Source organism: Schistocerca americana, chromosome 3, assembly GCF_021461395.2.
Source record: "Schistocerca americana isolate TAMUIC-IGC-003095 chromosome 3, iqSchAmer2.1, whole genome shotgun sequence".
NCBI classification, from domain to species: domain Eukaryota; kingdom Metazoa; phylum Arthropoda; class Insecta; order Orthoptera; family Acrididae; genus Schistocerca; species Schistocerca americana.
The window spans coordinates 241,910,011-241,935,636 of NC_060121.1; the positions used below are offsets into that span (position 1 = coordinate 241,910,011).

The 25,626-nt window shown below is 42.3% G+C and overlaps 1 protein-coding gene across 1 annotated transcript in view; it reads right to left on the reverse strand.

Moving 5' to 3' along the window:
* LOC124606903 overlaps nt 1-25,626 on the reverse strand; it is a 388,350-nt gene that overhangs the window by 67,767 nt on the left and 294,957 nt on the right. The window contains exon 5 of the mRNA XM_047139004.1: nt 15,065-15,233. Within this exon, the coding sequence (XP_046994960.1) occupies nt 15,065-15,233 (169 nt within the window). The remainder of the gene's footprint in view (nt 1-15,064; nt 15,234-25,626) is intronic.

Consider the following 25,626-nt stretch of genomic DNA (forward strand, 5'->3'; position numbering starts at 1 on the left):
GGCGCAGTGGTTAGCACACTGGACTCGCATTCGGGAGGACGACGGTTCAATCCCGTCTCCGGCCATCCTGATTTAGGTTTTCCGTGAGTTCCCTAAATCACTTCAGGCAAATGCCGGGATGGTTCCTTTGAAAGGGCACGACCGATTTCCTTCCCCATCCTTCCCTTACCCGAGCTTGCGCTCCGTCTCTAATGACCTCGTTGTCGACGGGACGTTAAACACTAATCTCCTCCTCCTCCCCACTCCTCCGGCTACCGTTGCAGCTACTGCATGGGTGTTCGTATGATTGAGACACGCAAAACGCAAACCACTCCACCTCGGCAATGTCTGTAGTTTATGCGACTTTTTTTTGTTCCAGCAACTATGAAAAGTACATAATATTCGACTTCTCCCTGTTTCTATAAGTGTAGTTAACAAGCCAGACACGAAATGGGTTGAATTATTTTCCTATACTATCAAATGGCGACAAGCGTTCTTTATGCTAGTAAGTTAAAGGAATCTTTCTAGAATTCTGCACCAGTTAAGCATAATCAGGAAAGAGGAACAGGAAAACAGAAAACATAAGTTATGACTGTAAAGTCTGTTCTACATAAGTGACTTTCTGGCCAATGTCGAACACCGTAAGTTGGAAGCTCATCCGTGTCTGCATGTAAATGAAGCACCATCCACATGGTATATGGGTCGTCGACGTCAAAGACCAATTAACTCTGGCGACTCTAGAGATTTAATAACCTGCGCAAGCGCAGAAAGTGGGGGCGGTCGCGTCGTCTGCTAACGTCGCAACGTTACCGACTCTCGACCTCGCTTACTCATGTTATGGTAACGGATTCTGTGCTTTTGCATCTTCTTAATCTTTATTTTGTTGTTTGCTTTCTCTTCACAGTACATTGCGATGGTCATACGAGAACACTGGCACTTTTCCGGCAAGCGTTCTCCGATACCTATGAACCACACAAAATACCTGTACATGGTGTCCATAATTAAAGTTCCAGTTTCAAAACGCTGTAGAAAGAGAACCACTGCCCACAATGACGTCCAGATTATAACAGTATATTATTTACGCAGGACGAAATGTCATGAAAAAAAAAGTTTTGACCAATGGATGGCGCTATAACCGTCAAAATAACCACACCAACAGATGCGCGACACACAGCTGTTCCTGATTAGTCTGCGTCCGAGACGCCAATATGGCTGCCTCCAGGATCACGCGCTGCTAGTACATGTTTTTAACAAGAACGGTCGTGTGACTAGGGCCTCCCGTCGGGTGTGTGTGAGTAGCCCTGTGGAAGTTCCAGGTACGCAAGGGTAAACACCCTGGTCAGAAGTCTGCTAAGGGTTTGGAGAAAATGATTACAAAATTCGAAAAGTCAGGGTCGTTTGATCGAAGACGTGGCCATATCGCAGCGGAAGGGTTCGAACGACGGTGTAGGAAGATGCAGTGCATGGGGGATTGCCCGAACGTTGAGCGTGTCTGCGAGCATCGTGCACAAAATCCTACGAAACATCATGCGTTGCTACCCATACAAAATCACCCAAATGGCAACGGTTTCTAGTTGTCCTGTGACTAAAAACCGCATAAAAAGTTTTTCACTGTAGCGAGGCTGGCGCAAGACATTTTTCATACGCTGTCCACCGTTTTCTGCCACAAGTTGAAATCGAGAAACAGCATGTTGTACAACAGATCGAAGTGTCTCTGGGATCACGTTCGGAACGCGTTGGGCAATGCGTGCCTTCAGTTCAGCTACTTCGTAATTGGAGCACTGAACACATCATTCAGATATCCGCACAACCAGAAGTCACACGGATTAAGATCAGATGATCTGGACGCCGGGGTTGTGGGGAAATGACGGCTGATAATTCTAGCGTTTCCGAAATGAATCTGCACCAGCCGCTTCACTGGGTGTGCAATATGTGGAGCGTTGGAATGACGATGGTGCGCAAAAAAGACTCCCATAGCGTTTGCCATTGACGGTGCAGGTAGCAGGACTCGCAGAACACATCTCCTCGAGAAAAAAAAAAAAAACAACGCTACGACAAACGATGCCGGCAACCCGCACCACACAGTAACCTTTGCTGAACGAAGTGGTACCGATGGAGCGGATTTTCCGTTGCCCATATTCCGCAATTCTGCGTATTGACATGTCCTTGGAGATGGAATTAGGCTCTGAGCACTATGGGACTCAACTTCTGAGGTCATCAGTCCCCTAGAACTTAGAACTACTTAAACCTAACTAACCCAAGGACATCACACACATCCATGTCAGAGGCAGAATTCGAACCTGCGACCGTAGCGGTCGCGCGGTTCCAGACTGTAGCGCCTAGAACCGCTCGGCCACACCGGCCGGCTAGATGGAAATAGGTTTCGTCTTTCCACAGAACGCTCCATGGCCATTCATTCCCCGTTTCCTTGCGAGCAAGATATTCCAGAGCGAACGTTTGTCTTGCTGGCAGATCAGCACGAAGCAACACCTGAACTTGGGTGATTTTGTATGGATAGCAATGTAGGATGTTTCGTAGGACTTTATTCGCCACACTTGCAGGGATGTCCAGCGTTTGGCCAATTCCCCTTGCACTACACGTTTGCACTCCACCGCTCGACGCCTCCTGCAACTGTGTGGCCACACCTGAGACAGACGTCAGATCAACTGTTTTCCTCCCTCTCCCACATTGCACTTCAAAACAACCTGTCTTTTCGAATTCCTCCAGACCGTTAGTAGACACCGGACCAGCGTCTTTTTTTCATACTCTTGATTGTCTGGAACTTTAGCAGGGCTACTCACGCACAGTCACCGTTCTTGTTACGGGCCTTTACTAGCAGCGCGCGATCCTACATGCAGACCATCATGCTGGACTAGGACGCATACTGAGGAAACTCGTGTGCCGCGCGTCTTTTGGTGCGCATATTCTGAAGTTTACCGCGCCGTCTATTCCAAACTGGAACTTTAACCATCGACACCTGGTATAACATTTAAAATATCACTACAAAAAACAAAATCCATGGCTTTCTGTGGCAGAAACTCAGTAAGGACAAAAGTAATAATAGAAATCAAGGTCATAGAATTCGCACGTAGATTTAAATGTTTAGGGATCATGCTAATGTATAGAGGAGACCTAAGTCAAAAAGATAAAATTCAGAAATTTACACTACTCCCAATTAAAATTGCTACACCAAGAAGAAATGCAGATGATAAACGGGTATTCATTGGACAAATATATTATACAAGAACTGACATGTGATTACATTTTCATGCAATTTGGGTCCATAGATCCAGAGAAATCAGTATCCAGGACAACCACCTCTGGCCATAATAACGGCCTTCATACGCCTGGGCATTGAGTCAAACAGAGCTAGGATGGCTTGTACAGGTACAGCTGCCCACGCTGCTTCAACACGATACCACAGTTCATCAAGAGTAGTGACTGGCGTATTGTGACGAGACAGTTGCTCGGCCAAATTTGAACAGACGTATTCAATTGGTGAGAGATTTGGAGAATGTGCTGGCCAGGGCAGCATGCGAACATTTTCTGTACCCAGAAAGGCCCGTACAGGACCTGCAACATGCGGTCGTGTATTATCCTGCTGAAATGTACGGTTTCGCAGGGATCGAATGAACGGTAGAGCCACGGGTCGTAACACATCTGAAATGTCCACTGTTCAGAGTGCAGTCAATGGGAACAAGAGGTGACCGAGACGTGTAACCAATGGCACCCTATACCATCACCCCGGGTGATACGCCGGTATGGCGATGACGAATACACGCTTCCAATGTGCGTTCACCGCGATGTCGCCAAACGTGGATGTGACCATCATGATGCTGTAGACAGAACCTGGATTCATCCGAAAAAATGACGTTTTGCCCATTCGTGCACCCAGGTTCGTCGTTGAGTACACCATAGCAGGCGCTCCTGTCTGTGATGCAGGGTCAGGAGTAACCGCAGCCATGGTCTCCAAGCTGATAGTCCATGCTGCCGCAAATGTCGTCGAACTGTTCGTGCAGATGGTTGTTGTCTTGCAGATGTCCCCATCTGTTGACTCAGGGATCGAGACGTGGCTGCACGATCCGTTACAGCCATGCGGAAAAGATGCCTGTCATCTCGACTGCTAGTGATACGAGGCCGTTGGTATCCAGCACGGCGTTCCGTATTACCCTCCTGAACATAACGATTCCATATTCTGCTAACAGTCATTGGATCTCGACCAACGCGAGCAGCAATGTCGCGATACGATAAACCGCAATCGCGATAGGCTACAATCCGACCTTTATCAAAGTCGGAAGCGTGATGGTACGCACTTCTCCTCCTTAACGAGGCATCACAGCAACGTGTCACCAGGTAACGACGGTCAACTACTGTTTGTGTATGAGAAATCGGTTGGAAACTTTCCTCATGTCAGCACAACGTTGTAGGTGTCGCCGCCGGCGCCAACCTTGTGTGAATGCTCTGAAAAGCTAATCATTTGCATATCACAGCATCTTCTTCCTGTCGGTTACATTTCGCCTCTGTAGCACGTCATCTTCGTGGTGTAGCAATTTTAATGGCCAGTAGTGTAGCTACCTAAATGGCGCCATTAGAACATCTCTCCAAAATAAAGAAAGAGCAGGAATTTAAATTTTGTAAAGTTGTGTCTATATCAACACGGCTAAGTGAGTCTTGGCTGATAAAAGAAAAGACAAAAAAAAAAAAAAGATTACAGGTGAACGAAATAAAATTCCGTAGGAACTTAGCAGGACATACAAAGTTAAAGAAATATAGATATTAGGAAGGAACCGGATACGTCTTATACACTGAAGAGCCAAAGAAAGTGGTACACCTGCCTAATATCGCGCAGGGCAGTCACGAGCACGAAGAATTGCCACAACACGACGTGGCATGGAGTCGACTAATGTCTGAAGTAGTGCTGGAGCGAATTGACACCACGAATCATGAAGGGCTGCCCATAAATCCGTAACAGTACGAGGGGTGGAGACCTCTTCTGAACAACACGTTGCAAGGCATCCCAGTGGAAGTGTTTAAACGCAGAAGAGTGTTCCTGGAGCCTCTCTGTAGAAATTCTGGACTTGTGGGGCGTCGCATTGTCCTGCTGGAATTGCCCAAGTCCGTCGGAATGCACAATGGACATGAATGCATGCAGATGATCAGATACGACACTTACGTACGTGTCACATGTCAGAGTCGCATCTAGATGTACCATGGCCCACACATTACTCCAACTACACGCCTCACACCATTACAGAACCTCCACCGGATCGAATAGTTCCCTGCTGACATGGAGGGTCCATGGATTCATGCGGTACTCTCCATACCCGTACACTTCCATCCATTCGATACAAATTGAAAAGAAACTTGTCCCACCAGGCAATATGTTTCCAGTCGTAAACAGTCGGCCGCGCGATATAGCTGCGCGGTCTGGCGTCCTGTCACGGTTCGCGCAGCTCCTCCCGTCGGAGGTTCGAGCCCTCCCTCGGGAATGGGTGTATGTATGTGTTGTCGGTAGCGCAAGTAAGGTTAAGTACTGTGTAAGCTTAGGGACCGATGATCTCAGCAGTTTGGTCCCATAAGATCTAACGTAGAAGTAAATATCCTCGGAGTAGTGAAGCAGCCGGCCGGAGTGGCCGAGCGGTTGTAGGCGCTTCAGCCTGGAACCGCGAGACCGCTACTGTCGCAGGTTCGAATCCTGCCTCGGGCATGGATGTGTGTGATGTCCTTAGGTTTAAGTAGTTCTAAGTTCTAAAGGACTGATGACCTAAGATGTTAAGTCCCATAGTGCTCAGAACCATTTGAACCAAGCCAGTAGTGAAGCAACTTAAACCACTTAATAAAAGCAAGTCTTCTGGTCCAGACTGTACACCAATTAGGGTCCTTTCGGAGTATGCTGATGCATTAGCTCCATACTTAACAATCATATACAACTGTTCGCACAACGAAAGATCCGTACCCAAAGACCGGAAAGTTGCACAGGTCACACCAATATTCAAGAAAGGTAGTAGGAGTAATCCAGTAAATTTCAGGCCCATATCGTTAATGTAGATATGCAGCAGGATTTTAGAACATATATTGTGTTCGAACATAATGAATTACCTCGAAGAAAACGATCTATTGACACACAGTCAACATCGGTTTAGAAAGCATCGTTCCTGTGAAACACAACTAGCTCTTTATTCACATGAAGGGCTGAGTGCTATTGACAAGGGATGACAGATCGATTCCGTATTTCTGGATTTCCAGAAGGCTTTTGACACGGTACCACACAGATAGAGAAAGTGTATGAGGGTATTGAAAGGGTAATGCAGTATGTAAAGGGGGACCAAAATCTAATAGTCGTGGGCGACTGGAATGCAGTTGTAGGGGAAGGAGTAGAAGAAAAGGTTACAGGAGAATGTGGGCTTGGGACAAGGAATGAAAGAGGAGAAAGACTAATTGAGTTCTGTAACAAGTTTCAGCTAGTAATAGCGAATACCCTGTTCAAGAATCACAAGAGGAGGAGGTATAATTCGAAAAGGCCGGGAGATACGGGAAGATTTCAATTAGATTACATCATGGTCAGACAGAGATTCCGAAATCAGATACTGGATTGTAAGGCGTACCCAGGAGCAGGTATAGACTCAGATCACAATATAGTAGTGATGAAGAGTAGGCTGAAGTTCAAGACATTAGTCAGGAAGAATCAATACGCCAAGAAGTGGAATACGGAAGTACTAAGGAATGACGAGATACGTTTGAAGTTCTCTAACGCTATAGATACAGCAATAAGGAATAGCGCAGTAGGCAGTACAGTTGAAGAGGAATGGACATCTCTAAAAAGGGCCATCACAGAAGTTGGGAAGGAAAACATAGGTACAAAGAAGGTAGCTGCGAAGAAACCATGGGTAACAGAAGAAATACTTCAGTTGATTGATGAAAGGAGGAAGTACAAACATGTTCCGGGAAAATCAGGAATACAGAAATACAAGTCGCTGGGGAATGAAATAAATGGGAAGTGCAGGGAAGCTAAGACGAAATGGCTGCAGGAAAAATGTGAAGACATCGAAAAAGATATGATTGTCGGAAGGACAGACTCAGCATACAGGAAAGTCAAAATAACCGTTGCTGACATTAAAAGCAACGGTGGTAACATTAAGAGTGCAACGGGAATTCCACTGTTAAATGCAGAGGAGAGAGCAGATAGGTGGAAAGAATACACTGAAAGCCTCTATGATGGTGAAGATTTGTCTGATGTGATAGAAGAAGAAACAGGAGTCGATTTAGAAGAGATAGGGGATCCAGTATTAGAATCGGAATTTAAAAGAGCTTTGGAGGACTTACGGTCAAATAAGGCAGAAGGGATAGATAACATTCCATCAGAATTTCTAAAATCATTGGGGGAAGTGGCAACAAAACGACTATTCACGTTGGTGTGTAGAATATATGAGTCTGGCGACATACCATCTGACTTTCGGAAAAGCATCATCCACACAATTCCGAAGACGGCAAGAGCTGACAAGTGCGAGAATTATCGCACAATCAGCTTAACAGCTCATGCATCGAAGCTGCTTACAAGAATAATATACAGAAGAATGGAAAAGAAAATTGAGAATGCGCTAGGTGACGATCAGTTTGGCTTAAGGAAAATTAAAGGGACGAGAGAGGCAATTCTGACGTTACGGCTAATAATGGAAGCAAGGCTAAAGAAAGATCAAGACACTTTCATAGGATTTGTCGACCTGGAAAAAGCGTTCGACGATATAAAATGGTGCAAGCTGTTCGAGATTCTGAAAAAAGTAGGGGTAAGCTATAGGGAGAGACGGGTCATATACAATATGTACAACAACCAAGAGGAAATGATAATAGTGGACGATCAAGAACGAAGTGCTCGTATTAAGAAGGGTGTAAGACAAGGCTGTAGACTTTCGCCCCTACTCTTCAATCTGTACATCGAGGAAGCAATGATGGAAATAAAAGAAAGGTTCAGGAGTGGAATTAAAATACAAGGTGAAAGGATATCAATGATACGATTCGCTTTTGACATTGCTATCCTGAGTGAAAGTGAAGAAGAATTAAATGATCTGCTGAACGGAATGAACAGTCTAATGAGTACACAGTATGGTTTGAGAGTAAATCGGAGAAAGACGAAGGTAATGAGAAGTAGTAGAAATGAGAACAGTGAGAAACTTAACATCAGGATTGATGGTCACGAAGTCAATGAAGTTAAGGAATTCTGCTACCTAGGCAGTAAAATAACCAATGACGGACGGAGCAAGGAGGACATCAAAAGCAGACTCGCTATGGCAAAAAAGACATTTCTGGCCAAGAGAAGTCTACTAATATCAAATACCGGCCTTAATTTGAGGAAGAAATTTCTGAGGATGTACGTCTGGAGTACAGCATTGTATGGTAGTGAAACATGGACTGTGGGAAAACCGGAACAGAAGAGAATCGAAGCATTTGAGATGTGGTGCTATAGACGAATGTTGAAAATTAGGTGGACTGATAAGGTAAGGAATGAGGAGGTTCTACGCAGAATCGGAGAGGAAAGGAATATGTGGAAAACACTGAAAAGGAGAAGGGACAGGATGATAGGACATCTGCTAAGACATGAGGGAATGACTTCCATGGTACCAGAGGGAGCTGTAGAGGGCAAAAACTGTAGAGGAAGACAGAGGTTGGAATACGTCAAGCAAATAATTGAGGACGTGGGTTGCAAGTGCTACTCTGAGATGAAGAGGTTAGCACAGGAAAGGAATTCGTGGCGGGCCGCATCAAACCAGTCAGTAGACTGATGACCAAAAAAAAAAAAAAAATTACACAAGCGGCTCGTAGTGAAACTTTGTGCTTATGGAATATCGTCTCAGTTATGTGACTGGATTTATGATTTCCTGTCAGAGAGGTCACAGTTCGTTGTAATTGACGGAAAGCCATCGAGCAAAACAGAAGTGATTTTGTGGCGTTCCCCGAGGTAGTGTTATAGGCCCTTTGCTGTTCCTTATCTATATAAACGATTTGGAAGACAATCTGAGCAGTCGGCTTCGGTTGTTTGCAGATGACGCTGTCGTTTATCGACTAATAAAGTCATCAGAAGATCAAAATAAACTGCAAAACGATTTAGAAGAAATATCGGAATGGTGCGAAAAGTGGCAGTGTGAGGTCATCCACATGAGTGCTAAAAGGAACGCGTTAAACTTCGGTTACACGATAAATCAGTCTAATCTAAAAGACGTAAATTCAACTAAATACCTAGGTATTACAATTACGAACAATTTAAATTGGAAGGAACACACAGAAAATGTTGTGGGCAAGGCTAACCAAAGACTGCGTTTTATTGGCAGGACACTTAGAAAATGTACTAAGGAGACTGCCTACACTACGCTTGTCCGTCCTGTTTTAGAATACTGCTGCGCGGTGTGGGATCCTTACCAGACGGAGTACATCGAAAAAGTTCAAAGAAAGGCAGCACGTTTTGTGCTATCGCGAAATATGGGAGAGAGTGTCACAGAAATGATACAGGATTTAGGATGGACACCATTAAAAGAAAGGCGTTTTTCGTTGCGACGGAGTCTTCTCACGAAATTCCAGTCACCAACATTCTCCTCCGAATGAGAAAATATTTTGTTGAACCGACTTACATAGGGAAGAACGATCACCAAGACAAAATAAGGGAAATCAGAGTCCGTACGGAAAGATATAGGTGTTCATTCTTCCCGCGCGCTATACGATATTGGAATATTAGAGAAACGTGAAGGTGGTTCGATGAACCCTCTGCCAGGCACTTGAATGTGATTTTCAGAGTATCCGTGTAGATGTAGATGTAGATGTACCTCAAATTTCCAAAAATTAACGGTCCAACGTCGGTGTTGACGGACCCAGGCGAGCCGTAAAAAAGACGTTACCTACTGCTTCCTCAGCATTTATGGCGTGCTTGTACCTATATATTTTCTTGGATGAATAAATATTGATGTTTTGATGTTTTTAAACGACACCTATCCTATTCTTTCAATTCTCAGCAGTCTGAATAACTTGCCGTACAAGTCTCATCAGGAATACCCACTATGTATTTTGTTATGCTAATTAATAAACTTCATCACTGTTAGCCCGTCAAAGCTTACTGGTGTAACTATATTCCAACTTTCTGCACGAGGTACGGCCCCTCATAACCCACTTTCATCCTCAGTGCTGCCAGAATAGCATAATTTTTTCGCCGATGTGCAAATACCGAACGACTCTCCTTAACGCGCCAGAGGCGTTGCAGTAGACTCACTTGCCACAAGCAGTCCTAGTAATCGCTTGAGACAAGAAAATCAGTCGTGTGAATGGAGATTAAGTGACCGTGAAGCTGTCCGCACGAACCAGACGCCCTGAATGCGGTCAGACGGAAACCACAACCTCAGCAACAATGAATGTGTCACAAAGTGTGATTTCAAGGCATCGGCGCTGGTTCTAATAGACAGGAAATGTTCGTCATAGACCAGTACAAGGTCTAGCTAGAGTAGTCATGCCGTAGCGGGACAGATACTTGGCCTTAACCGCACAACTCTATCCCACTGAGTCTACAAGACAATTGAAGACTGGAAATGTCAAACTTTCTAAGCGACAAACAATGTATCTTTGTTTGTACATAACTTGTTTGTATCCAAAAAATTGAGAAGGTGTTTTGATACCACAATACTTTGCTGGTCACCTCGTTATTACAGAAAAATGGGAGACATTAGAAAATAATTTAGTAAGAACGTTCTAGGCGACATAGTAGGGAACTGACCGGTTATAAGTGCCCTTTTTTTCTTTTTTTTTGTGCACAACATTGTACCACTTTAGTCAATCTTATGAATTGGGTTCGTTTTTTTTTTGTTGGCCCAATACTCTTTCATACTTTTGTATCGTGCCCTTCTCTCCTGATCCGAAACCACCCTTTCCATTCTCTGTTTGTTAATTTTTATTGGCCACCCTGCCTTAACCAGTTTTTACCAAGAATGATTAAGAAAGTTCTCCTCTGGGCTTAATTTTCGAATTTGTATTTGTTAACGTAAGTTCTATCAGTTTCACAAATTTTGGGTGGAATCCAAAATGTCTCAAACTTTTTAACAGTGAGGACCTATGAATAGAATCATTTGCTTTCTTAAAATCTATAAATATAATTGAGAAAGGCTTGTTTCATTTGCGGTAATAAGCCGTAACTAATTTCTGATAAATTGTTTGTCCGGCACAGTTTGTTCAAGGTCTGAAGCCTCCTTGATATTTCCCCAGTTCCTTATCCAGTTGTTCTTTGATCCTATTTTGTAAAATCCTGGAAAAAAACTTGTAAGTACAGCCCAAGAGCGAAATTCCTTTAAATGCTAGTGAGAAAACTTTTTTTTTCAAGTGTCATTAATACTGAAGCACTAAATTTCATTTTTGACAATACTTGTACAGGAATACAGCAGTAATGGTTTAACTAGCATAATTTAAGTAGCATAAATGGAGCCAACAAAAACAATTTGTCAGATGTTTTAAATTTTTACAAGAGAGTAAGAAAATTAAATTCGAGAAAAAATCTCTCAGTATTGGCTTCTGTTTCTCACACAATTCAATTCTTGGGACCAAATGTTGCAAAGTTTACTGTAGAACTTCTTATGCTATTGAGGAACAGATGACGACACCACCAACAGGTCTTTTCAAATGATTCAAATGGCTCTGAGCTATGGGACTTAACTGCTGAGGTCATCAGTACCCTAGAACTTAGAACTACTTAGACCTAACTAACCTAAGGACATCACACACATTCATGCCCGAGGCAGGATTCGAACCTGCTACCGTAGCGGAGGCGCGGTTCCAGACTGTAGCGCCTAGAACCGCTCGGCCACTTCGGCCGGCCACAGGTTTTTTCCGTTTTGCAACTGATAATCATGTATTTCAGATGAAGTACGATATGGCAGACATCAACCAAGGCCTTTACTCTTTTGAAGACACTGACATTATTCCATTCCTCTGTTTCTGAATAAAAATTTTTAGTAGGTGTTTGAGATGGATGAGTAAAAGACACTTTGATCATACTGAATTTGCACATCTTACCAGCCTGCACTGAAACAGTGTTTCAGCAACCATCTTTAAATTCAAAGAAGTAATTTATGTGTTTTGGGATGACATGGAATGGCTTCTTCATAGCTTTAGCTAACTCCACAGCTTGTGAAAAAAACTCGCGGTACAGAGGCATGTTTAACTGCAAAATCGTCCTGCTATTATAAAGGTTTTATTGATACAAGCAGAATCTTACATGACCTCTGCCTACCACACAAACTGTGCATCAAATAAATGGAGGATACATTGACGCACGGCACTTGCAACTCCAGACGGAAGCACTGCTTCTACAAAGATCATGCTACACCCAGTAACGAATGTTTGAAACATTTTCTCAAGGCCGGCTGGTGTGACAGAGCGGTTCTAGGCGCTTCAGTCTGGAATCGGGCGACCGCTACGGTCGCAGGTTCCACTCCTGCCTCAGGCATGGATGTGTGTGATGTCCTTAGGTTAGTTAGGTTTAAGTAGTTCTAAGTTCCAGGGGACTGATGACCTCAGATGTTAAGTCCCATAGTGCTCAAAGACATTTGAACCATTTTCTCAATGATCTAGCTCTTTGAACAAGTCTCGGGACATGCAACGGAGTACCGAGAACACAACTGCACTGAAACATTATTTGTGAAAAAATGGCACTTTCAACATTAGACATTTCCACTCTTCAGTTGGTTCAGAGCTTACAGTTGCCTTCTGAGCATCAGTTTCCGGACAAATTGCGAATTGGTGTCTCTGAGCAGTTGGTCTTTCTGACAGACTCCAGTCAGAGATTCACATTTTGCAGAAAATAATTGTGTATTTAATAATAATACTGGCGCGCCGTTTGTCTTTCTTCATTGCCATTTAATTCGACGAATTGAGGAGGGTGGGTGCAGGGGTTACACCTGGCTAACAGATACCGCAGTCTGCAGTTGTACAGTCTTTTTTTTTTCAGCTTAGCAGAAACAGACAATAATATATGAAAACATACAGATGATACTTAAATGCTTTGTCGTGGTTTGTTGATGATATACAAGGTGAAAGTCTTAGTGTTAAAGCTAGACGATGATGCCAGTAACTTACCAGGTCAGCTGGAAGACGATTTTAGGAAGTTTGTTGACCAGTTCCAGATTAATTGGTGGGTAGAATGGGATGATGTCATGAGGAAGAAAGTGGAAATAGGGTACTGGTAGGGAACTGATGTCAGGTATAGGGTGAGATAGGAAGGGGATGGAAGGGGGTTTGAGGGACTTTATCAAGTGAGCTTTGCTTGGGTGAGGATAATGATCTGAATTTGACTGTGGTGGGCGACTGTGTGCAGTATGATAGGAGGTGCCTGCCCGGAATAGCCGAGCGGCCTAGTGCACGGCTTTCCAGAGTGGGAAGGAGCGCCGGTCCCCGGCACGAATCCGCCCGGGTAGGCGGTTTTCCATCTCCCTCGGCGAATGCGGGCTGGTCCCCATATTCCGCCTCAGCTACACTATGTCAGCGATTACTGCGCTAACAAGTTCTCCTCGTACGCGTACGCCAACATTACTCAACCATGCCAACATAGGGGTTACACTCGTCTGGTGTGAGACGTTCCCTGGGCCGAATCGCACAATAACCCTGTGTTCGGTGTAAGGCGGCGGAGGGGTGAAGTGGACTACGGTAGTCGTCGTGGGGTTGTGGACCACTGCGGCTGCAGGGGAGACGGAGCCTCTCCGTCGTTTCTAGGTTCCCGGTTAACATACAATACAATACAATGATAGGAGGTACTGAAAGTGGTTAGTCTGAAATGACATTAAACAAGGTTACCTACATAGGAAAATATGAAATTGGAATGGATGGTTCAAATGGCTCTGAGCACTATGGGACTTAACATCTGAGGTCATCAGTCCCTTAGAACTTATAACTACTTAAACCTAACTAACCTAAGGACATCACTCAGATCCAAGCCCGAGGCAGGATTCGAATCTGCGACCGTAGCGGTCGTGTGGTTCCACACTGAAGCGCCTAGAACCGCTCGGCCACTACGGCCGGCAATTGTAATGGATCTGGGATTATTTGTTGATGGCATTTGAATGAAATATCGAACGAACAGTCAAGTGGTTTGGAGAAGGAGATGAGGTCAGTCGAAGGAGTGAATATTTTGAATGACAGTTTCGACAAGACGGACTAAATCTTCAGTTATGACATTAGATGATAGACAGTTCCTTGAATGGTGTATCTTAAAATGGGCTTCATGAAGACAGTCATTTTTCATTTTGTTTAAAAGGAGCTTAGTGTTATACGTCTGGAGTAAGTTAGATGGGACAAGTCTCTCGTTTATGCTACACACCAATTCGCAATTTATCTGGAAACTGATGCTCTGAAGGTTGTTTAAAAGTTCATGCATATATTAGAGCAGTGGTTCCCAACAGGTGGTCCACGGACTCCCATGGGTCCGCGAGCTACGACAGAGGGGTCCGCAAGATGCTATTAGAATAAAAAATATATTGAATATATTTCGTATTATAACAGATTTTTTGTTTTGGCCGCTCAATATTTTTTTCTGTAATGAATAAGTCAATGTTTTTTCTAAGTTCCAAAAATAGCAAACGTATAAAAAATCTTAATTTGTTTTTTTCAGTTACTTGACACTGTGATATCACAAGGTACCAATCATGCTCGATGAGGGGGTCCTCGAGAAAATTTTGTTGGGAACCCCTGTATTAGAGGGACAGGTCGGCTGCTTTTAAAGTTTTACGTTAGATGGTCAGTGTATGTAAGGCAGTTTCGGCGACAGTATGCTTAGGCTAGGTGTGAGGAAGCTTGTAAGAGCTGTCTATAATGGTAAATGAGGATGCCAAGGGTAATCTAGAGATGATGGGGATTTGGAAATTACATGGACAAGTAATGTGCGACCAGAGTTGTTGTAGATAAACAGAACTTCTCAGATCTGTAACATATGAATGCTACAACATACAGTACATATATTGTACCTGTCACTGTACGTGACTCCTCAGTCCCCTTACCTTCGCCCTTTCCAGCTGACCTACTTAGAACAGAGCCATTGCGCCGCCCGCTCTAGAGTTGTGGTGCTTACCGTGTAGCGCGGAGAGTCCTGTGGTGTCGAGCGGCGGCCGCAGGACGCAGATGTTGGCAGCCTTGGCGGCGGCCAGCAGGTCCTCAGCCTGGCGCGCAGCTGTCGCGTCCGCCGCCCGCACCGCCACCAGCTGGCGGGCGCCCAGCCGCTGCACCAGCGACAGCAGCGCCTGCAACCAGTGCACTGCTCACCACAGTGGCCTGTCGCTCTGACCCCACCGAGTACCTAACAACCTGCCATATTACAAACATCCCACGGAAAGGTTACTATTGCGTCGATTTCTTTTTTTTTATCACACATGTAACTACACCACAGGCCATTAAAATTGCTACACCAAGAAGAAATGCAGATGATAAACGGGTATTCATTGGACAAATATATTATACTAGAACTGACATGTGATTACATTTTCACGCAATTTGGGTGCATAGATCCTGAGAAATCAGCACCCAGAACAACCACCTCTGGCCGTAATAACGGCCTTGATACGCCTGGGCATTGAGTCAAACAGAGCTTGGATGGTGTGTACAGGTACAGCTGCCCATGCAGCTTCAACACGATACCACAGTTCATCAAGAGTGGTGACTGGCGTATTGTGACGAGCCAGTTGCTCGGCCACCATTGACCAGACGTATTCAATTGGTGAGAGATCTGGAGAATGTGCTGGCCAGGGCAGCAGTCAAACATTTTCTGTGTCCAGTAACGTCCGTACAGGACCTGAAACGTGCGGTCGTGCATTATCCTGCTGAAATGTAGGGTTTTGCAGGAATCGAATGAAGGGTAGAGCCACGGGCCGTAACACATCTGAAATGTAACGTCCACTGTTCAAAGTGCCGTCAATGCGAACAAGAGGTGACCGAGACTTGTAACCAATGGCACCCCATACCATCACGCCGGGTAATACACAGGATGCGACCATGATGATGCTGTAAACAGAACCTGGAATCATCTAAAAATATGACGTTTTGCCATTCATGCACCCAGGTTCGTCGTTGAGTACACCATCGCAGGTGCTCCTGTCTGTGATGCAACGTCAAGGGCAACCGCAGCCATGGTCTCCGAGCTGATAGTCCATGCTGCTGCAAACGCCATCGAACTGTTCGTGCAGATGTTTGTTGTCTTCCAAACGTCCCCTTCTGTTGACTCAGGGATCGAGACGTGGCTGCACGATCCGTTACAGCCATGCCTGTCATCTCGACTGCTAGTGATACAAGGCCGTTGGGATCCTACACGGCGTTCCGTATTACCCTCCTGAACCCACCGATTCCATATTCTGCTAACAGTCATTGGATCTCGACCAACACGAGCAGCAATGTCGCGATACGATAAACCGCAATTGCGATAGGCAGCAATCCGAACTTGTAAGTAGGCTGTTTCTGTTTTCTTATTGGTAACGCCACGTAGCGCTCTGTATGAAAATCACTGGGTGTGCTGTGTGCAGTCTGTGGCTAGTCTGCATTGTTGTCTGCCATTGTAGTGTTGGGCAGCTGGATGTTAACAGAGCGTAGCGTTGTGCAGTTGGAGGTGAGCTGCCAGCAGTGGTGGATGTGGGGAGAGAAATGGCAGAGTTTTGAAATTTGTAAGACTGGGTGTCATGAACTGCTATATATATTATGACCTTTGAACACTATTAAGGTAAATACATTGTTTCTTCTCTATCAAAATCTTTCATTTGCTAACTATGCCTATCAGTAGTTAGTGCCTTCTGTAGTTTGAATCTTTTATTTAGCTGACAGTAGTGGTGCTCACTGTATTGCAGTAGCTTGAGTAATGAAGATTTTTGTGAGGTAAGTGATTTGTGAAAGGTATAGGTTAATGTTAGTCAGGGCCATTCTTTTGTAGGGATTTTTGAAAGTCAGATAGCGTTGCGCTAAAAAATATTGTGTGTCAGTTTAAGCACAATCATGTATAATTGTTCTAAGGGGACGTTTCATATGGCGACCCTGCCAGGATACCTCACTGGAATCTTCTGATTTTTTTCTTGTAGTTTGTGTAATTAGTGTAGATTTTGTTTATTGCTAGCACATAATTGTAGAGAGAATCTCTTTTGTAGTTGCAGTCTTTCATTGTTGTACAGTAAAACAGGTGTGGCACGCATGTAAATTTGCACCAAGTATTTCGCAGCTGCGCTTGCTATTAACTAGATATTATTTTCAGTGCTATGTTAATGTGGTCTCTTATTTTTGCTCTTCAAATTGTGCTTTTCTGTGTTATCGTGTGAAATATTGTGACAATAATGGCGCGTGAAAAACGTAACACTAGGCTCCAAAGTAAACTGAGAAATAATAGTGACGACGAGCGTAGCTTATCAGCGCCGCCGAGTAATGAATTTACTAATGTTCAAAGTAGTAATTTGGTAACTGTGCATAGGGAAATGGAGCGGGCGTCAAATAATGGTGTAGACAGTGAAACAGGTAGTGAACAGGGAAGCATTATCGATCGATCGGTCGGCAACAGCTCGCCTCAGGAATCGGGAATGACAGAACACAATATTGCAAATACTGTAGACTCAGGTTTTGGGTTCTCACCGTTTTCTCAAACGAGTCAAGACACATTTTCCGCTTGTCAAAATGTGAATGTTGCCAGTGCAAATTCACTGCCGAAAAGCACTGAGGAACATGTTTCAGACACCAATGCATTGTTATTACAATTAATACAATAAATGGGATAAAAGCTTCAAAAGTTAGACACAATGGAACAAAATCAGAGACAAACACAGCAAAAGCTTCAAAAGTTAGACACAATGGAACAAAATCTTCAAAAGTTGGACACAATGGAACAAAATCATCGGAAGTTAGACACCACACTTGAACAAACACGTGAAGATTTAACTACTGAGTTACATAACATTGAATCGAAATGTCAAAAGGTCTGTAATGACGTAAAAACACAAATTTGTGAGCATTTTCAACCTATTTTTTCGCGGCATGAAAATGCATTACAGAATCACGAAGCAGCCATAAAAGAACTGCAAACTATTGTTCATGAGAATGATGAGACCCTGCAAGCTAAAATTGACTCAGTTCCATCTACCGATTCGGTTACGCAACTTGCAAAAACTCATGAAAACCTAAAGGACGCAGTAAATACGCTGAAAATTGGTTCAGAAAGACGCATAGAGGAAATTAGTTCATTATCAGAGAAAGTAGTCGAACTTTCGGATCAGCTAAATAATTTATCTACAAAGGTAGATGATGAGCTGAATGACACAAGACCTGTAGCCTTCACTGACACTGAAGAGTATGAACAAATTAGAAAATTCAAATAAAATCAGAATCAAATTAATACGCAACACCAAAGAGAAATCCGGGAAGTACAAGATCAGCTGACACAGGCAATACAAGAATTACGTATTTCAGAGGACACTCGCGCTCCAATTTGGGAAGAGGGACTTAGAAATACAGAACAACCACAAAATAGTAACACAACGCATTTCAGAAATTATGAAAGAAATTGGCAAGGTGCACCGAATTTTGAGATGGAACCGCTGAAACGACGTAACAATGACTGACATGCGACTCGCCGACATGATGATTTTGACTATAAGCTGTTTATTACTACATGTAAATTCAAAACATTTAAGAATTCTGGCAACGACATTCATCCACAAGCGTGGCTTCATCAATTCTCTCATTTTTTTCCTCCCAACTGGCCATTGGAGGACAGGTTAGAATTTATGTGTGGCTGCTTAGAGAATGAACGAGCTGTAAGAATGCGATCGGTCATTCACGATTGTCACAGTGAAGGAGAATTTTATCATGCTTTCCTCTCAGCATATTGGTCTCAAGCTACACAAGACCGAGTAAAACATAGCATCATGATGATGAAACACTTTGAACAATCTGAATTTTCCAGTCTTGTCAAATATTTTGAAGATGTGTTGCATAAGAATCAATATCTTTCAAACCCATACAGCCCTTCAGAACTCATCCGCATTTGCTTAATGAAATTGCCTGAACATTTAAGAATATTATTTTGGCAGGACATTACAAAGACGATATTGAAGCTTTTCAGAGACTCTTAGAAGAATTAGAAATTGACACAGACAGTCGTGGGATGCGAAAACAGGAAAACAATCACTACAGGTCACATCTGTCACAATTCCGTGACGACAGAAACAATAAATGGACACGAGAAGTCTATTCTTACAACGCAAATCGTGACCAAAACAGACACCACCCATATGACAACCACTGGCAGAGTAATAATAGTTACAGAGAAAGATCGCATCTCCGTAGTAATGAATATGACAGAGATTACCATAAAAACAGACAATATGGGAACAAAAACAATTATTATCAAGGGAGACAGAATAACTGTAGACACAACGGTCCAGCGCGCAGTTACGATTCAGGGAGAAATTCTCCACCACGTGACCGACAAGAAAAAAACTATGGAATCTACCGACATGGCGACAGACGATATGATCGTAACGACAGAGCTGAATTGCATCAGAACTGGCGGGATTCAAACAGAGCAGGGCCCTCTCGACAAGGTGAATTTGTAGAAGTTAGGTCTCCAAATCCCAATAACGACGCGCGCCAACAAAGAAACAGACAATGACTCGCACCGCAGGCAGCCACCTGCGCCGGCTGGCTCAGGGAAAAATAACATACACGCTAACCTTGAGAAAAATTCCAGTATTCTTTACCGACGTATACCTCATGATAATTGCGCTCAAGTTGAAACTCTGCGTACTAGGAAGGGTAAAGGATTGCACCACATTTCACATGTAGAACCGTTTATTGAGAGATACTCTGCTTTTTAACTTAGTCTTTGCTATAAAATTTTTCACTTTACATTACTAGTATGCTTTGTCAGACTTAGAATCTGTTAACATGCAACAATGTTTGGAGTTAAATATCCAGTCAAGAACCAAGAGAACTTATTTAAACAGAAATTACCACTGCATTGTGATGGTGAACAGAGGACACAGTGTTACTGTGTGTGTACATTCTTGCTTGTTAGTTGCACGATTACGTAACAACTATAAGGCTTACATACTTAGAACATATACTGCTATTGAGATTTTAATGCAACACTTCGGTTTACTTGAAAAGACATTCCTTATTTGAAGTAGTTTTTGTGAGATTAAAGATGACTTAGTATTTGGTTTCTTTGACAGCTACACGATTATATCACGGCGCTACTAATGTGTGACACAATTTACAATGTTGCTTTTGCGGTGTTTCTGTTTTATATCTGCACAGTTTTTCTGAATTATTCTGGAAAGTAACATGTTTTAGTAGTAACTTTTGTGGTATAGCTACAATGAGACAGCCTTTTTCGTAGCACAACAATACGTTACATTACAGTACTTTCTTGATCACGGTAAGGTACGTAATAACTACGATATCTATATGCAAAGCATTTCACTTTCGTTTATGATGAGGTAAGTACATTGACTTCAGCAGAACTTTGCTTACAGAGGACGATAGCTACGACACTTCCACAGAATTATCTTACAGCAAGACGCACATTTAAAGCTACAGGACACGCATTTGAGTGCTTAATTTTGTACTTAATCCATTTATTTTTCAAGATTTTTGAATTACAAAGAAAGTTTTCTGTGATACATTTCATTCCATTGCTGTAATCTGTAACACCTGAGGGTATAATTACATTAATCCTCAGGGGGTATACACCTACTTTGTGTACCATGTGTTTGGCAAGCACAAGGAGCCCTAGCTAATATGGTATTTGCTTATACAACTTTACACATCGGTACCATATTCCTCTAACACAAATTACACAGCTATCTGATCATTTAACTGAGAGATAAACTTTTTTACTACATCAGTGACACATGTTTACACAATTACACAGTTGGATAACTTCACACTTATGAAACTGTATTTTGCTGTACTGTGTGAACTGTTCATATTTTTTCGGAACCATTGTGATACTATGAGAGCTTTGAATGACGTATTTGGTATGAGATCATGATTTTTAAAGTATGTATGAGGTAGATGACACTATTGAAATGAGCAGAGAATTTTCTTTAGGTTTTGAAATTATTGCAGAAAGCTACGACATTTTTGAGGTTTGACTGAGGTGTTATATTATTATTACGACGATGATGTGTATTATGCCACTGAGGTATGTTTATGATTAATAAGCTGATGCTATATGAGTTATTTGATTATGCTACGTATCTGTTATGATGAAATATTGAAGAAGTGTCGACGAATATGTATATGTGTAAAAAGGTAAGGAATAATGAGTAGTGGTTAGGGACTCTGGTTTGTGAAAAAGGTTGTTGGAAACCAAGAATCGTTACGAAATGTATGTAAATGCGTGAATGTATTACAATGCCGACGAAAATTTTTTGGATACTGTTATATCAATAGGATTTTGTTTCTACACATTTGTAACGCAAATTCTCAACCTGTGTAATTTTTTCATATGAGACTGCCACAGTATCAGAAACTGCTGTCGTAAATATTTCAGTAAGAAAGGTAAGTGACCTTGACATAATGCGTTTTGGGCGCCCAGCTGAGAGGTAGTCATCTGACAAAAGAAAGCCATTAGGTGGAGAAAAAAAGAGGCCATTATCCTCGCCATTGACATTTCTTTAGACAAAGCATCGCAAATACGACACGCTCATTACGTGGAAAGATACTTACATCTGCACACCTGATTACGACAAGCATCTCTCTACGAGAGTTGAGAGAATTTCTACTAACTTATGAAATGTCACATGACTATTGAATGGTATTTTTTATGCTTTGCTTTTCATAGTTGCTTATTTCATCTGATATCTAGTTTCCAGCTGTGTTGCAGCATTGGTTTTATAAAATAAAATGCATTTGCTAATGTGAACACTTTCTGTCAACAGATCTATTATATAATAATTTTGTGATCCACATTCTTCAAAAAAGGAGCACTTGGAAGGGAAAGAACAATAAGAAGGGACTAGTAACAGTAACTGCATACATAATTTTCTTTTCAAATACATGGTAATATTTTTTTTACAATATGTTGTTGTGGTGCACCACTTTAATTACATAGACACTAAGATGTGACATAGATATTAGACATGGCCATCTTTACTGTAATATTTTTTCTGATTGAGCTTTGTCATGCTTAGATATAAGTTATTGCATTTGCTGCTGATCTTTGCCAGGCATAATGTTACTGAATTTGACTTTGTATTACTCTGTTAAGCCAGTTTTACTACTGATTTATTTTTATTGTTTGCTGCACATTGCCTTATATTAGTTGTAATATTGCAATTGCTTTGCTAATTTCTATAATGCTGCTTGCTCTGCCAATTTCCATTTTTTGTCATTGCTGTTTGTATTAATTGTTTTGTGCTGCTGCATTGCCTCGTCCCTTAGTTTATGCATATGAGCTCAGTAGATTTAAGTTAGCTTAAGAGGGGGTAGACTATATAAGAAACTGACTATGGACAATAGGGAAAGAATGCATTGAGAAGTTATATGAAAAAGATTTGGGCTAAAATGAGTATTGTACACTGAGAAATAATTATTTTGAAAGAAATAATAATAGAATACAGAAAGCAGGTATAGATAGGACTTTTTGGGAATAATGATGAATGAAGGGAGATCTCCAAGAAGTAAAGAATATTTTGTTTGCAAAATACTGCAGTAAAACAAACCCTGTCCTTTCCTTTTGTATTATTCCGCTATATGTTTGTGTACCCTTGTGTATTTGTGTTCATCCTGTCTTTATGTGTTTATCTGATACGATTTATGTCGTAGAATTTTTCTAATACTCAGCTACATTCACTATGATGAGGAATACTGTTATCCTCAAATATAATTTCCATTAATAATATGTTATTTACTTTGTAAAGATGTTTAGGCATTATTTATCTGTTCTATTTTGTTGCTCATGTGTGAAGTTGATGTTTCAAAAGTTATTCTGATCTTTTATGTAGGTACTTATAATTCCTGTAACACTGATGTATATGTTATTTCGATTCTTTTGCAAAGCCTGTATTACTACAAATGTTATCTGTATTATTATGTATTTAATGATGTTTTCTGTATCTTTGTAATTGTATTCTCATGTTATAAAATAGTAATTGTCACCAGTTCATCATATTATTAACTTGTAAGTTACATTTCACTGCACACGTTTCTGTTGGTCATAGTATCTGGACAATATGTGAGAACTAGGGACTGTTAGTATTTGCACGTGTGTTAACAATTCAGCAAGGGACTGGATAACAGCATTGCTGGTTCTAAGGACAATTCCAAAAACTTTGTGAGTGCACAAGTGGTGGTTATGGACTTGCTATATTATCCGCAAGACTCTTCAATGGTGATTGTGCACCTGCACAGTCACAACAGATGGCTGCTGGCCATCTCTTCAAGGACTACAGTGGGTCTGCATCTTTGATGACCCACCAATACCATTATTTCTACAAGGACTACAGTGGGTCTACACCTTTGCTGACTCACTAGTACCATTATTTCTACAAGGACTGCAGTGGGTCTGCACCTCTGGTGGCCCACCAGTACCGTAATCTCTACCAGGACTACAGTGGGTCTGCTCTGTGATGACCTACCTACCAATATTCTTCAAAACGTCGAATGACTCTGCTGTGGGTTTGCTCTGTTGTGGCCCATTACCTGTCAGCATGTCAAGAGTCAGCACTGACTTTCCGTTGGAAGGACGGCACTACTTCAAGACTGCATGGAAATCCACTACTTCCGTGTGCATTGTCTTTTACTGCTCAGACTTTGAGAAAAGAAACGGCAGTTTTACTGTGACGAATGATCAGGACTGTCTTTATGGACTGTGAGAAAATTTTAGCATTTGACCAACATTGTAACAATAAGTGTGTGCATTTGATTTCTTTGTTACTGTAATTGTGAAAAAATTTTTAACAAATATGTATTGGCCAGTGCCCAAAACAATTTGTAAAATTTTTTGTGGGGAGCATTGGGGCTATGTAAGTAGGCTGTTTCTGTTTTCTTATTGGTAACGCCACGTAGCGCTCTGTATGAAAATCACTGGCTGTGCTGTGTGCAGTCTGTGGCTAGTTTGCATTGTTGTCTGCCATTGTAGTGTTGGGTAGCTGGATGTTAACAGCGCGTAGCGTTGCGCAGTTGGAGGTGAGCCGCCAGCAGTGGTGGTTGTGGGGAGAGAAATGGCGGAGTTTTGAAATTTGTAAGACTGGATGTCATGAACTGCTATATATATTATGACCTTTGAACACTATTAATTTTTTATTTTATTTTATTTATTTATTTATTTAACCTGATCAGATTAGGGCCATCAGGCCCTCTCTTACATCGGACCAGTGTTTCACACATGCAGCATTTCACACATCAGAGTAAGGTAAATACATTGTTTCTTCTCTATCAAAATCTTTCATTTGCTAACTATGCCTATCAGTAGTTAGTGCCTTCCGTAGTTTGAATCTTTTATTTAGCTGACAGTAGTGGCGCTCTCTGTATTGCAGTAGCTTGAGTAACGAGTATTTTTGTGAGGTAAGTGATTTGTGAAAGGTATAGGTTAATGTTAGTCAGGGCCATTCTATTGTAGGGATTTTTGAAAGTCAGATAGCGTTGCGCTAAAAAATATTGTGTGCCAGTTTAAGCACAGTCATGTATAATTGTTCTAAGGGAACGTTTCAACCTTTATCAAAGTCGGAAACGTGATGGTACGCATTTCTCCTCCTTAAACGAGGCATCACAACAACGTTTCACCAGGCAACGCCGGTCAACTGCTGTTTGTGTATGAGAAATCGGTTGGAAACTTTCCTCATGTCAGCACGTTGTAGGTGTCGCCACCGGCGCCGACCTTGTGTGAATGCTCTGAAAAGCGAACCATTTGCATATCATAGCATCTTCTTCCTGTCGGTTAAATTTCGCGTCTGTAACGCGTCATCTTCGTGGTGTAGCAATTTTAATGGCCAGTAGTGTATGTTCATTATCCATTGAGATTCATAAAACTGAATATTGTGAAATATAGGGTGAAGAATAAAATTCGCACTTGGCGGGCACCATGAGATTTCTCGTCCTAATTCAAGGAATAGTGTATGTAGCAAAAGCTAGTCCCATCAATAGGTTTAACGCTGTAATTGCTTGCAGTGCTGCCAAGAAAGGGCACGGCCGACTTCCTTCCTCATCCTTCCCTAATCCGATGGGACCGATGACCTCGCTGTCTGGTCCCTTCTTCCAAGTCAACAAACTACCCAGAGCCAAGAGCAGGTGGCATGAACTCTGCGCTGTACTACAGTCATCCCTTTAGCTGAGTGAGACGAGATATGCAGAGAACGGATATGCAGACTAGTGGTCATCGGAGTCGTGTTAGCGCCAAACTTTTTTTTTTCAGTTAAAGCATCAAACTGTATCCAGTGTACACATACACAATGCGATTTGTTGAATATTTCGCGCTTTTTGCGATTTACATAAACGATCTGGCTCATGGTGTTGACAGAGGCATTAGACTGTTTGCCGATGATGCTGTAGTCTACAGGAAAATAGTATCACACGAAAGTTGCGAACAAATCAATGAGGATTTGCAGAAAATAAATGCGTGGTGTAATGACTGGCAGTTATCTCTCAATATTAGTAAGTGTAACC